The sequence below is a fragment of the Natator depressus genome, chromosome 7 (genome assembly GCF_965152275.1).
Source record: "Natator depressus isolate rNatDep1 chromosome 7, rNatDep2.hap1, whole genome shotgun sequence".
Classification (NCBI taxonomy): domain Eukaryota; kingdom Metazoa; phylum Chordata; order Testudines; family Cheloniidae; genus Natator; species Natator depressus.
The window spans coordinates 90,904,138-90,919,239 of NC_134240.1; the positions used below are offsets into that span (position 1 = coordinate 90,904,138).

Below are 15,102 nucleotides of genomic sequence, written 5' to 3' on the forward strand. Positions count from 1 at the left end.
TTATATGTTGCACCCTGTTCTGATCTGACTTTATTCAGAGTAATTCCACTGAAATCGTATACCATTGTAAATGATCAGAACTTGGTCCACTGAGTACTTACAATAAACTTTCTCACATTAAATATTTAAGGATTATCAAAACTTTTATCACTGACATGCTTGAATTTTGTACAGCTCTATTTGTTCTCACTATGTACCTCTTGGAAAATCCAAGTGAATTACCAAAGGCACTTATTTTATTTAAAATGTGGAGTTCACAGTGACTAATCCTATTGATGAGGTACTGAACGGGAGTCCTGGTGACTTTTAATACTGTGACAATGGCTACTCTTGTACTTGATTATCATGAGTACAATAGCATACACCCCCATGAAATTCAACTGAACAGATGAGATATGAATCTAAAAAGGGTGCTTTTATATATATTCTTCAGAAACAGCACACAAGAGACCATTGAAAACCTCCCACCTTTTATGCAGTTACTTGAACAAAGAGATCCTAGTTTCTCTATATATTCTGATACATCAAAAATCACCACTTAGAAAGGATATAAATTAACCTTTTGTTGTGTAAAATATATACATCTTGCTCTTGTCTCTTGGATTTTGTCATAATAAAATCCAAGAGACGCATTTTTACTGAAAGGTCAGAGACAACCGACAAATTATGTTCCATTTTTATCTTAAACACCAACCACCACCTGTGTCAAAGATGTACAGCTAGACAGGGCTTTCGCCATTGAATACCAAAGGGCCACTTTTAACAAAAATCAGCCTTTTATTGTTGTCTTTCTGGATTTTAGCTCGGACATACAGAACATTTTCAACACAAGGCTTGAAAGCATCTACATTGCCACCATTTGCTTGAAAAATATCTTTTTGTAGTAAAACAAAATACATTCTGTATCATGGGTGATCCCTGAATAATAATAGCATTGTTAAAAGAAAAGGAGTACTTGTGGCACCTTAGAGACTAACAAATCTATTAGAGCATAAGCTTTCGTGAGCTACAGCTCACTTCATCGGATGCATACAGTGGAAAATATAGTGGGGAGATGTTGTAACCCACAAGCATGAGAAACATATATGAATGGTCTCTTCTGTTTACATTGATTGATAAAGGTGCAGATCTGTACAATATCTTGTCTTTCTGGATTTCAGTTGATTTCTTTCCCCTCAAGTGTCAAACTGCTTATTGCTAAAATGATTTGGCTTTCTCAAACAGAAAATTCTTTTCATTTGTACACAATAGCAATTATCCCACAAAGAAATGAGAGGTGTCACCACTTCCATGAGAAATTCATTTAATACAATGCATCAAGCTCATGGATTTGATTTTATTTTTTAAACATTCCCATTCAAAGAAGATTAAGTGCATTTCATAACCCCCTTCATTTCTTCTCAGGCTAAATCTTCATTACTTTTCCTTCCCCAGTCGTGCCTTGGCATATCTGACTACTTCGCTGTGTATTTGATCATAAGTCATGACTCTTTTTTCTTGAGTAATCAGAGTTTCTCCTGTTGTAAGAAAAAATACACAACCCACAATGAATTAGATAGGAAAATGTAACAGCATCCCCTACAGGGCCTGATCCAACTCCCACTGAAATCAACGGAAAGCCTCCTGTTGACCTTGATGGGAACTGGATTAGGCTTATAAAGAATTAGAGCTCTTTCCCAGAAGTTCAGCACAAAACTTGAGGCCCAAGGAGTGGGTGGCTAAGGGTCACCTTTGTGCTTACCCAATTCTGGGCTTCTGTGAGGGCTAAAAAGGTCCTAAGCACAATTTGGACAACCCTAAAGTACAGAAGCCCAAAAACTGCTGAAGCAGCATCTGCTAAAGCCCTCCCCCTGGCCTGCCCCTCTACTCTCTGGTCTTACACTAAGCCCCACTGCCTAGCTTAGGACTTGTGCAGGGGGCCTCATAAGATAACCTGTGGTTGTCCTGTTCAGTTCTTATGAGAGGAGAATTTCCCAGGCACAAAAACTGAGTAAAGGGGCCATAGCAGGATGGAGAATCCATCCCTTGATTTTGCAAAGTGACCTTTATCCACATAACTTCTGCAAAAATAACTTCACACCCAATATTTGTTGACAAAATAATGTCACATTTTATCTTAGCTGCACCATTGTCCCATTAATAATCACTGGGGCCAAATCCTGCTCCCTCCTCTGATGTTGTGGAGAAACTCAATCCAGTGGAACTAGTGCTGTTCTGCTATGGAAAAGGAAGCAGGGGGTCATCAGTCCCTGCCCGTGTCAGAGTTCTGTTCCATGGGGGCTTCCTGCACCCCACCCAGCAGGGATTTTCGGGCTTGACCCTGCAAGTTGCTGAGCTCTCTGGCCCTGATCCAGCAAAGCACTTAATCAGGTGAGTAATTTCCCTGAATTCAGAATCAAGTTCTTTGTGGAGAATGGTAGTGGATCCGTGACTACATAGATCCGCCAGTCATTCTGCCGCACAGAAAGTGTTTCCTCAGCCACTTGGACATTGTGTTGAGATCCAGGATTTGGCACTAATGCGCAAAAAAAAAAAAAACAACAAAAAAAAACCCCACGAGGGCAATGGTAAGGCTGAAAATTAAAAACAGAAATAGCTCAAAATTTCTGAGTTTGGTTTGCATGACAGCCTAAACTCAACTCCCTCCACATGCCAGAGGCCTGAGCAGAGCTCTTTTTCATGTGACTACTCCTACTGACATCAATAGGATTATTCACATCAGCCCAGGCTCCAGGAACAGGCCTTTTAATGGTCAATCATTTCATGAACTCAGGCATTTCAGCACATGAACCCACCCTAGCAAACAGGAAATACATTGAACAAAAGGAGGCCCTTCCTAGAGACCAATAAAGGATAACACAAGAAAAGCAATTTTACAGTGGGGTACAATGCAGAAATAGATTTCAACCAAGTTTACTTCCATTGTTAATTAAAATGAGAAGACATACGCAATTAATTGTAAAAACTAACCAGATAATCATATCCAAGGTCAAAACTAGATATGGAGGAATGAAATAATCAAAAATAGGTTGTTTCATTTATTTATATATATAGTTAAATAAAAATAATAGTCAGGGTCTGCTTTAGCTGAATGCACATGCCTAAGGAAGTTTTCTATTTGATATCTGCTTATATATTGCATAAATCTGAAATGAATACAACTTATAGAACCAAATTTTTGCCCTCAGAGATACACACTCACTGAAGTCAATAGGAGTGACTTCAGACATTGCTGGTTCTGTTGATCTTTATTTGTGGATGTGGGTGAGAGAGAGAGAATTTGGAGTAAGTTATAGATACTCTGTGAAAGAGAGAAAATTTGGAATATCAAAGATACTGTAGATTGACTCTTTTAATTCTAAATTTGATTTATGTTTGAAAGTTAGAAACCCTTATTGGTACTTTCATAGTGTTTGCTGTATTAAATGCCTGTTTATAGCAGTTTTTAAAAAGAGAAATCTAAATCAATGGCTATGTATGAAACAGTCCCGCAATCCATGTGTTGCTGAAAAGGACTCCAATGGTTATTGAATAATGGGATCTGTCAATTCTATGTATACAATCAGTGATCCTTAAATTCTCTCTCATGCTATTTGATTTCCATGACATGTTTAAAGTCCTATCCTATCAGTGTATATATCGGGGCCTCCCAGGTGCATCCCTTAAGAGGGGCAGCAAAGAGCTTGTGTAGGCCCTAGAGAATCAATCCCAACCATACAAGACAAATCGCTCCTCGGGGTAAATTCATGCTAAGGTAAGGTTCTACAGAAAATTCCCAGATATCTTATTAGACTACTAAACCATAGTGACTCTGCCAGGCTTCCATTAAGCATGCTTTAACTAATCAGTCTTCACAAACAAAATCTTGTCTCTAGTGGAGGCAAATCAATCTATTTATCATAGGTAGGTGTGTAGTTATTATCACTGTATTATTTACATGCGTTCTAGGAGAGGATAACTGTTCCCTTGTATGTATCCAGCTCTAAATTTCTATACAGTGTCCAATCACTGTAATACTTAAGAGACTTGGTGGGATAATTCACATGATTGGAACATTGGTATAGAAGGGTACAGCCTGTTCAGGAACAACAGACAGGAAAAAAAGGGAGCAAGTGTTGGCTTCTATATCAAAGACATATAAACATGCACTGAGACAAAAGTGGGAGGCAGACCTGTTGAAAGTGTCTGGGAAAAGATAAAAGGCATAAAAACAAGATTGATGTCATGGTAGGGGTCTACTATAGATCACCTAGCCAGGAAGAAGAGGTGGATAAGGCTTTTTTTAAACTAAAACAAAATCATCCAAAGCACAGGACTTGGTGGTGATAGGACACTTCAAATACGCAGACATCTGTTGGGAATATAATACAGCAGAGAAAAGATTATCCAACAATTTCTTGGAATGCATTCAAGATAACTTTTTATTGCAGAAGGTGGAAAGAGAATCAAGAGAGGAGGCTGTTCAACATTTGAGTCTGACAGATAAGGAGGACCTGGTTGAGAATTTGAAAGTGGAAGGCAGCTTGCGTGAAAGTGATCATGAAATGATAAGCATTCATAATTCTAAGGAGTGGTAGGAGGGAAAGCAGCAGAAAAAAGACAATGGACTTCAAGAAGGTAAACTTTAGCAAACTCAGAGAACTGGTAGGGAAGATCCTTGGGAAGCAAGTCTAAGGGGAAAAAGAGTTCAGGAGAGTTGGCAGTTTTTTAAACAGACATTATTAAGGACGCAAGAGCACACTACCCCAGTGCATAGGAAAGAAAGCAAGTATGTTTAGTGACCACCATGGCTTACCCAGGAGATTGTCAATGATGTGAAACAAAAAAGTGTCCCACAAAAAGTGGAAACTAGGTCAAATTACGAAGGATGAATAGATTTAAAAAAAAAACATAAGCATATAGGGACAAAATTAGAAAGGCCAAGGCACAAAATGAGACTAATTAGAGGCATAAAGACAACAAGAAAACATTTTACAAATACATTAGATGCAAGAAGAAGACCAATGACAAGCTAGGCCCATTACTCAATGACGTGGGAAAAACAATAACAGAAAATGCAGCAATGTCTGAAGTTTTAAATGCCTTTTTTGTTTCAGTTTTCGCCAAAAAGATTAACAGTGATCAGATGACTAACAAAGGGAACATAAGTGTAAATGGGGTAGGATCTGAGGCTAAAATAGGAAAAGAACAAGTTAAGAATTACTTAGACAAGTTAGATGTCTTCAAGTTGGGAGGGCCTGACAAAATATATCCTAGAATACTTAAAGAACTGACTGAAGTACTCTCTGAGCTATTAGCGATTATCTTTGAGAAGTCGTGGAGGACATGGGAGATCCCAGAGGACTGGAAAAGGGCCTATCTATAAAAAGGTGAACAGGATAACCCAGGGAATTATAGACCAGTATAATTAACATTGGTACCCAGAAAGATAATGGAGCAAATATTCAATCAATCAGTTTTTAAGCACCTAGAAGATAATAAGGTTATAAGTAACAGTCAACATGGATTTGTCAAGAACAAATCATGTCAAACCAAACTAATATCCTTCTTTACGGGGTAACAAGCCTTGTGGATAAGGGGGAAGCAGGTATGATATATCAACTTTAGTAAGGCTTTTGATATTGTCTCATGTGACCTTCTCATAAACAAACTAGGGCAATATAGCCTAGACCAGTGTTTCTCAACCTTTTTGATACCAGGAACTAGCTTGTTGCCTTTCTAAACTGTCATGAAGATCTCAGGGAATGGTGCCGGTCCATAGACCAGTCATTGAGAACAACTGGCCTAGACATACCTACTCTAAGGTGGGTGCACAACTGGTTGGAAGTAGTTATCAATGGTTCACAGTCAAGTTGGAAGGGCATATTGACTGGGGTCCTGCAAAGATCTGTCCTGGGTCTATTTAATGTCTTTGTAAATGATTAGATAATGGCCTAGAGATTACACTAATAAAGTGTGCAGACAATACAAAGCTGGGAGCAATTGAAGGTCAGAATTAGAATTCAAAATGATTTTGACAAACTGGAGAAATAGTCTGGAGAAATTCTATGAAATAAATAGGATGAAATTCAATAAGGACAAATACAAATTACTGCACTTAGGAAGGAATCATCAATTGCACAAATGGGAAATGACTGCCTAGGAAGTATTGCTGCAGAAAAGGATCTGGGAGTGCTAGTGGATCACAAACTAAATATGAGTCAACAATGTAATACTGTTGCAAAAAAACCAAACCTCATTCTGGGGTGTATTAGAAGTATAGTAAGCAAGACACAATAAGTAATTCTTCCACTCTACTCAGCATTGAAAATGTCTCCAATGGAGTATTGTGTCCAGTTCTGGGCACTGCACTTCAGGAAAGATGTGGACAAATTGGAGAAAGTCCAGAGGACAGCAACAAAAATGATTAAAGGTCTAGAACACCTGACATAAGAGGAAAGACTGAAAAAATGGGTGTTTTTAGTTTGGAGAAGAGAAGACTGATTGGGGGACATAAAGAGGAGGGTGATAAATTGTTCTTAACCACCAAGGACAGGACAAGTTATAATGGGCTTAAATTGCAACAAAGGAGATGTAGATTAGACATTAGAAAAAAACTTCCTAACAACAAGGGAAGTTAAGCAGTGGAATAAATTAGTTAGGGAGGTTGTGGAATCTCCATCATTAGAGATTTTTAGGCAAACACTTGTCAGGAGTGGTCTAGACAATTCTTAGCCCTGGTCTACACTAGGACTTTAGGTCGAATTTAGCAGCCTTAAGTCAATGTAAACCTGCACCCGTCCACGTGATGAAGCCCTTTTTTGGCCTCCAGGAGCTATCCCAGAGTGCTCCATTGTGACCGCTCTGGACAGCACTCTCAACTCAGATGCACTGGCCAGGTAGACAGGAAAAGAATCGCGAACTTTTGAATCTCATTTCCTCAAGAAAAAAGGCACGAAACGATTGTCTGCTGCTGTTTTCACGGAGGGAGGGAGGGAACGGGGATATGTACCCAGAACCACCCACGACAATGTTTTGGCCCCATCAGGCATTGGGATCTCAACCCAGAATTCCAATGGGCAGCGGAGACTGCGGGAACTGTGGGATAGCTACCCACAGTGCAACACTCTGGAAGTTGACGCTAGCCTCGGTACTGTGGAAGCACTCCGCCGAGTTAATGCATTTAATGCACTTAGAGCATTTTCTGTGGGGACACACACACTCGAATATATAAAACCGATTTCTAAAAAACCGACTTCTATAAATTCGACCTAATTTCGTAGTGTAGACATACCCTTAGTCCTGCCTCAGTGCAGGACTAGATGATCTGTCAAGATCATCTGTCGAGGACTAGACGATCTGTCCCTTCCATTCCTACCTTTCTATGATCTCTATTTAGTCGCCATGTTCTATAAGGCTGAGATATCACAAAATAACTTTTTTCCACAGTATGTGTATCAAGCATCTGTTCTAATTTTGTATGTATTTTTCTTGTGACTGAATGATTCCTATTATTGTATGTGAGTCCTCTTTAAAAATGCTGCTTGGCTCCGTTATACTACTACTGATACCTAGCTCTTATAGAGCCACTTTTCATCTGCAGATCCCAAAGCTCTTTACAAAGGGGATGAGTACCATTATCCCCATTTACAGACAGGGCTAGATTTTTGTGCGTTTTAAGTTACTGAGTCTAGTCATTTGCATTCTGTTAATTCATGACAGACTTTAACACTTGTATGCTTAGAAATAAGAGAACAAGTTTGTTACAGTGGCTTTCTCTTTTATGTAGAAAGAAAAAGTTAAGCATACTGTAAACACAATTTTCTGGAACTAACAAGACCACACATAAGGAAAGCCCACACACCTGCTGTATTAAAAAGAGAGACTTGCTGATTTTTTATTGATTGAGTAGATCTAAAACTAAGAGCAAAATATTTATCCAGTCTGGTATGTCAATAGTTTATAACAGTACAATAGGTTTCCTCTCAGTGGACTCTCTCTCTTCTGGAAACTTAGGTATTTTAATATGTATTTTGGATTCTGGCATTATTTATTCAATTAGAACTATATATAAATCGATCATAAATGATAGACAATTATAATACTAATGAAAAAAGGCATAGGTTCACGAAGTCTTAAAATGTTTCCTACATTGCCTATATATATATATATATATATATATATATATATAAAATCAGCATCCACGAGAAAGCAAATAATCAGACTGCCTTTCATCTACAGTGAAGGCCATCAGTCTGGGGGTTGTGAACATATGCCCTGGGATTGCAAACACTCTGTACTTCCCATACTGCTCACAGTGCGAAAGGGTCCTGGTTATTTGGGAGAAGGGCTGAAGGAGGTCCTGGTTTGAAAAAGGTTGAGAGCTACTGGTCTACCATTATTAAGACCTATAGAAAATGAACATTTGAAAAAAATTATAAACCAATTTCAATACTCATGAGGGGCAATGGCTATTTAGAGAAAAAATAAAGATAACAGCCATAAAGATACTATTAGCATGTACTTATTGTACAAAGACCAAGAGACAAAGAGATTTTCTTTTTAAAGGACGAAAAGAACCTAAGATCTACGGTGAGCTATGATCAGGATCTGCTGATAATTTTTTCCTGTGCTTTCCCTGAGAGAAGTTTCTCTCTTGAGCAGTTTTTCCTGAAAGACAAGAAAAATCAAACAGAAAGTTAAGGTGGTAGCTATGCACAAAATAAATGGCATCATTTTCAAGGTTCCTTGGTATTCTGTGTCCTGCATTTTAGAGTCTTAGTTGAACTATCCCTAAATTTACCTCAACAGTGCTCTAGAGATGCTATGTTGAATAGTAAAAATAGTACAACATTCTTTTATATATACTGAATGCTTGTTATACCACAAAGCTAGAACATGAAAAGGGAGCAAAAGATAAAACTTTGCAGTTTTACAGATTTACTCATAAACACCCTTAACTCAGTAACTGTCTGAAGTACATTTATTTCAGATTATTTGGCACATCTATGGCTCTGTGTGGTATTGGATAATAAAATAATATCTGGATAGGAAGAGAAAATGAGAAATTACTTTTATTTTGATCAAATGAGTATAAAATGATAGACTGATACCTCGCTTTAAACTGTTAAAAATAATTTGAAAAAAAAATTATAATTCTTTTATTTCAAAGGCTCAACAACAGATCTCCACTTTCTGCTATTAATTGAATCCATCGGTTAATCAAAAGCATGGCTAAACAAATAGGTCGTATATTGTGCTCTGACACTCACCAAACCCAGGTTCTGGTGCACTGCTGGAGGTGGAAGGAAATCCAAAAGAGTGGGATCTTGGTGCTTCCCAGTTGACCCTGGCTGAGGTGGGCGTGGTCCTGACTACTTAATGATCCCTAGTTATTGCTAGAGCACTTTAGTAGTTGTCCCAAGTCTTTGGCCATGAGGGACTGTGCCCTAGGCTCAATGTCTGGTTGGGTCTCTGGGGTTAGAGCTACACTACAATGTAAGCCCAGGTTAGTAGAACTTGAGTTAGCAGAGTCTGGGTTTGTAAACCCAGGGCTTGAGTGTCTATGCACATTTGTAACTCTAGGTTAGGAATTGTTGAATCCTGGGTTCCACCCTGGGTCTCCAGTGTCTACACTGCATTATGTGGGCCCGACTCTAACCAGCCATATGCCAGACTTGACTTCCGAGCACCATCCCAAAATGTGGCTGCTGTAGCCTTGTTTGCGGTGCAGTGTGGGAAAACTTGCCTGTCCAGAAGACAAAGAAAGTCAGCCTGTGGGAGTGTGGGACACTTGTGGAGACTCCCAGAGCACAAGTCCAGTGGGGCTGTATCCACAGAGCAAAGCAATAGGGTTTGAACCCTGGGACCTGGCTTGACTGAGGCTTGGACCCTCCACCCCAGGAGATCCTGGGCCTGAGCCAGAGTTAGCACAATTTGTGTGTAGATGGAAGAAGGGTTAGGCTTGAGCCTGAGTTTTAACCCTGGGCTTATATTGCGGTGTAAACATACCCTGTGAGTCCTGAGAAAGTCTAACCATAGAGATCCTGCACAGAGCAGCCCTAATCATAGAGATACAACCTAGATTGACTCCCCTGCTTTCCAAATCAGGACATACAAGCCCCTGTCCATGAGGCAGGAGCCCTGGAGAATGAAGGAGACTGAACAGTTCTGGGAGCAAGGAATTCAGAATTTGTTGCTGGATACAGTAACACATTAATTGCCCATGTGCCTGGGCTCTGGTAATGGGACCTGGAAAACCTGAACCTCAAACAGAATTCTATATAAAGTATCTACATACTCCAACTTTTGAGCTTAAAATGTAGTTCCTGCACACATTCTTGCAAGCAAAACTCACTCGCTGGAATGTAATAGAAAGTAAACACAAAAGAGTGGTGTGAGCACAAACAAAGCACTTTCACTTTCAAATTTAAGTAAATATTTGTGGATAACGATTTCCATTATTTACACAACTCGAGTGTTAACTAAACCGAAACTACGCTAATATGTTGCCTCAAGTAGATATCTAAGTAGATAATTAAGGATATCCTTTCCTCTGGGATTAGACACCTTTTGGCTTTTTCACAAAGCTAGTTAGTTAAAAGCAGTAAAGATAGTGAGAGAGCATTCTCAGGAGAAGCATAACTTTGTTTCAGCCATGATCTTAGCCAAATTCCAAAGCCAAGGACCACATTCTGCTCTGTTACACCAGATACATCTGGTGTAACAGAGACCTTAACCCTTTTGAGATGGGATGCATGGGCCTGCTTGATAAAGTGGCCACACCTCTCTGTAGAGATACTGATTGAGTGCTTATGTGGGTGAAAGGGCTCCTTCTGTCCTTTTTACTTGGTATTTCAGAAGTCTTTCAGCCTTTGTGATTAACAAGGAGCTTTCTAAACACCTCCTGGATCCAGCATGGGTGTGTGGAGAGAATCCCCACACCTGAGGATCAGATTGCTGAAAAACTTAAGACATAATTCTCAGATGTGGGGACATAAAGCTGGATATTAAAGGCTCTTGCAGCTCCCATTGACTTCAGAATATTGATTTAGGTACTTACCTTTAGGCACTCCCCAGTTTAAAAAAAAAAAATTGGCCTTAAAATGTGTTAATCTTAAAACATATGTCTGGGCAGATGGGTGACCTCTGATGTCAAAATTATTCATTTCATGTTAGATATGAAAATTTATTTATGGCAACACCAGCCCCAGTACCATTTGTATATAACATGTCCACAATCTCGGCCAAATTCTGCTCTCAGCACCTGTGCAGCTCCATTCATTTCACCTGGGATGCAAATTAGATCAGTTCATGTGTCTGCCCTCAGATTCATGGGGGTGCCCATGTTGCCTCTAATTTTGTGTGTATGTGTGCAGAACAAAAACTACTAGATCTTAAATTTAAAATCCAGGAGTCCAATCTCTTCAGCTCCCATTTTCTCCCCCAGGCTCTCCCTTTCTATCCATCTTATTTGTCATTCACATATTTTTTCATTTTCCTTCCTGTCCATTTACTAGCTGTCTTTCCTCATATATTTCTCTTATAACTTACGTTCCTTGTAAGCTCCTTGCCCCCTTTCATTTCCCTTTTCCTCTATCCATCCTGTATAACCTCCCTTAACTTTCAGTGTGTGTGTGTGAGTGAGAGATATAATCTGTTTTAGGGTTTTGTACTAATGCTTATCACCACTGTAGAGACATCTCTCTCTCTCTCACACACACACACACGCGCCCTCCCTTCCCCCCGCTATCATACATTACTTTCACTCTTTCCATGGGAGAACGGGGAGCCTTGGGACCCCCTTACCTCAGACAGAAGACAGCAGGTGGAATGGGAGCCCTTAAGCCCCTTCTTCCAGCAGGAAGCAGATGCCTCCTGGCAAATAAAGGTCTCTTGAATGGCTCAAATGTAACTGTGCATGAAACTTGCCAGCAGGGTGCATAGCCATGCACATGAACAAGGTAGTGAGGGAATACAATATTCCCTCTATGTATCTGATAAACATCAGCTATTGCCTACAAGCTTGTGCACTTCCAGTGACTTTACAAACTCTATTCAAGAAGACTGAGACAAATTCTGCATTGGTGTATGTCTCAAGTAACACCACTGAATTCATTTAAAGTTAGTTTAATGTGGTGAATGTTAGAGCAGAATTTAGGCCAGAATTATCTTTAGCATTATAAGATAATTACCTTATTTCTAACTTGTAGTGATGGAGACTACTTTGTAATGAGTATGCTTTCTCCTCAGCAAATATCCAATTATCCTTTTCTAAAAAAAATTGGGAGTTATAAAACTGTGAAATAATAGAAAGGGTTTAATTGGCAATGATACAATATTAGCTATTCCTGAGATTTCTTTTACAAAAGCCCCAAGTTTTCCTTTCTTAAGCTTAAGATTTGCAAAATGTAGGAACACCAATTGGTAAAGTGGTTTTTAATGTTCATTCATATGTGAACACAAAGAGATCAGTGAGAAGAAGGGAATCCTCCAGTGTTAGGTGACTGGATCAGCGGATGGCAAAGGTGACCAGTGTAGACAACTTTAAAATAGTTAACCTGAAAGAAGAGATCAAGATAAGAAATAGGAGCCAAATGGAACAGTCATCCAACACAATGATAAGGAAAGGATCTGGGAGTTATGGGTAAAACTCAACATCTATAGCCTAAGTACACAGCTCTAATAAATAGAGCAAACTACATACTAATGTGTGTTAGCAAGGGACAGAAAGCAAAATGAAACATCTGACACCCTGAGACCATTACTGTACTGTAACTTGTTGAGTATTACGTGGAATATTGTGTGCAGTACTGGTCGTTATTCCACAGAAAGTATATTATTGATAAAAGGCTTGATCCTGCTCCGTGCAAGTCAATTGGAATTTTGCCATTGATTTTGATGAGAGCAGGATCAAGCCCTTAGAGGCTGCTGCGCAGGGCAACAAATGGAACAAATGTCTAAGTTTTTAGGCAAGGTTGAATGCATTACTGAAAAAGAGAGATTTTTTTACAAAACTTAATAATTTTGAAAAAATATTAGGTAATCATGTGAGTAGTGACCAAAATATGATTTCTTAGGTATCAAGTTTTATATTTGATACATAAGAGTGGTTCACAAACCAGCAGATGAGCTCTAGAAAGTAGAAAACTGCGATAAACTCAGACAATTTACTACTATTGTTGAGCAAAGAATATCAATAAGGCCAACAGAACCCTAGATTTGAGTCTGGGAAAGTTTAAGTCTAAATTAGACAAGATGGGCTCAGCTGATAAAATCAGGAGAGTTAGATTAAGCAGAGTCAGGTAAGGGCCAGATTGCCTTTTTCTGGTCTTAAAATAGATTATATACCAGTTTCGTATGTTAAATTAGAGATGTGGGGCGAGATCCACAGCTGGCATAAATCAACATAGCACCATTGAAGCTTCACCAAATTATACCAGCAGATGATCTGGCCCATATAATCAATGTGTATTTTTTCACAGCCATAAATGCTGTCTCATTGGAAGGTGTACAAAAGTGATAGTAAACTTCACTAATGTTCATTCACAGGTAATCAAGTGAATAAAATTATTACATATAAATAATAATAATCCCAAATGATACATTGTTTCCTTTTATAATAGTATAAAGTGGAAAGGGTTGGTTTATGCTAAAATCCCAAATACTCTAGGGCCCAGTCCTTACTACAGCAAAAAACTGTGGCACTTAGTTAATGATTTCATCGGGGCCGTTTCTCTGATTTTCTTTTAATTCTGAAGAGAAAGCAAATGTGTATAAAACTGAATTATTGTAAGAAGGGATAAGTGACCTTACAGCACAAATTCTGACTTTTCTGCAAGCTTCAGAGCCTCGTGCATCCCTGCAGCTGATAGTTTCCGGTTGATATTCCTATATCTGCACTGTAGTAGATTGCGATAGGTTGTCCTCAGGTCCCGATTGAAGAAGGCATATATAAAGGGGTTAATGAGAGAGTTTGCATAACCCAACCATAGAAATGTTCTTTCAACCCAAAACGGGATGCAACTGCATGCTGTACCACAGATAAAGGGTCTGGCAGTTGAAAGGATGAAAAATGGCAACCAGCACACAGTAAAGGCCCCAACAATAATTCCCAGGGTAGTGGCAGCTTTTTGTTCTCTCTTGAAGATGGAAATGTTTTTTCTATCATGTTTAAGGAGTCGTGAAAAATTTGTACATTCTTCTGATTCCTTGTGTAGCTTTATAACTCCATTCAGAGAAACCATGCCTTCATTTTCTTCTGGCCGTGGGAAACCAGCAAATTTGTGTTTAGCAGCACTCCTCTTAGCAGCCTTGTAAATCTGATAGTACATGAAAAGCATCACTGACATCGGGATATAAAACGCAACTGCAGTGGAGTAAATTGTGTAACCGAAGTCTTGACTGATTAAACAAACTTTTTCATCGTTCACATTTTGGGCCCAACCAAAAAGTGGTGGTATGGTGATAGAGGCAGAGAGGAGCCATACACACAGGATCATTTTAGCCATACATTTTCCATTCTGCCTCACAGGATATGTAAGTGGTCTTGTTATTCCAAGGTACCTAGAACAATAAGGAAGAGTTACTACATGGTTCATTGATTTATGGGTAAAACTATTTCATGTAGTCTGCCATAAAGAGATTGAATAATGTTTTATATTTTATTTTACATTCTCTATTCCTGTCTCCTGCACTTTTTCAAACTTGCAGTTAATTCATGTCAACTTAATCACCTTTCGGATAGGCAGAACCTGCTTTCCTGTAGAGATAGTTAGTTAGTTATTCTCCTAGGGTAAAATCCTGGTGCCACTGAAGTCAATGGCAAAACTCCCATTCATTTCAGTTGGGCCAGGATTTCACCCCAGATGTAGAATCTTTCTAATTATGTAAAGACAGAAATCATTTTTTGCTTATAAAAGTTTTTTATAAAAGATTCTGAAAGTTAGGTTTTTACTTAGCTAACTTCTGGAATTTAACCGTTGGTACATTCTATGATCTACAGTTCACGCAAAGAAGTGATTACTCTTTCACATTTTGACTTATAACTGTGCTTACAGCAATATAAGTGATCCTACAAGAGGTATTCTATAAATAAAGTGTATAGATCCATGCCACTAAACT

The 15,102-nt window shown here is 38.9% G+C and overlaps 1 protein-coding gene across 3 annotated transcripts in view; it reads right to left on the reverse strand.

The window, feature by feature from the left end:
• Positions 1-778: 778 nt before the first annotated feature.
• HTR7 (5-hydroxytryptamine receptor 7) overlaps positions 779-15,102 on the reverse strand; it is a 40,543-nt gene continuing 26,219 nt past the window's right edge. The window contains exons 2-3 of one of the 3 annotated variants that reach the window (XM_074959048.1): positions 13,795-14,544; positions 779-1,517 (exon numbers count right to left, since the gene is read on the reverse strand). In XM_074959048.1, coding sequence (XP_074815149.1) covers positions 1,475-1,517; positions 13,795-14,544 — 793 coding nt within the window. In that variant the 3' untranslated portion in view covers positions 779-1,474. Of the gene's footprint in view, positions 1,518-8,582; positions 8,650-13,789; positions 14,545-15,102 lie in introns of those variants that run through there. The other 2 variants (XM_074959049.1, XM_074959050.1) reach the window with 2 other exon arrangements.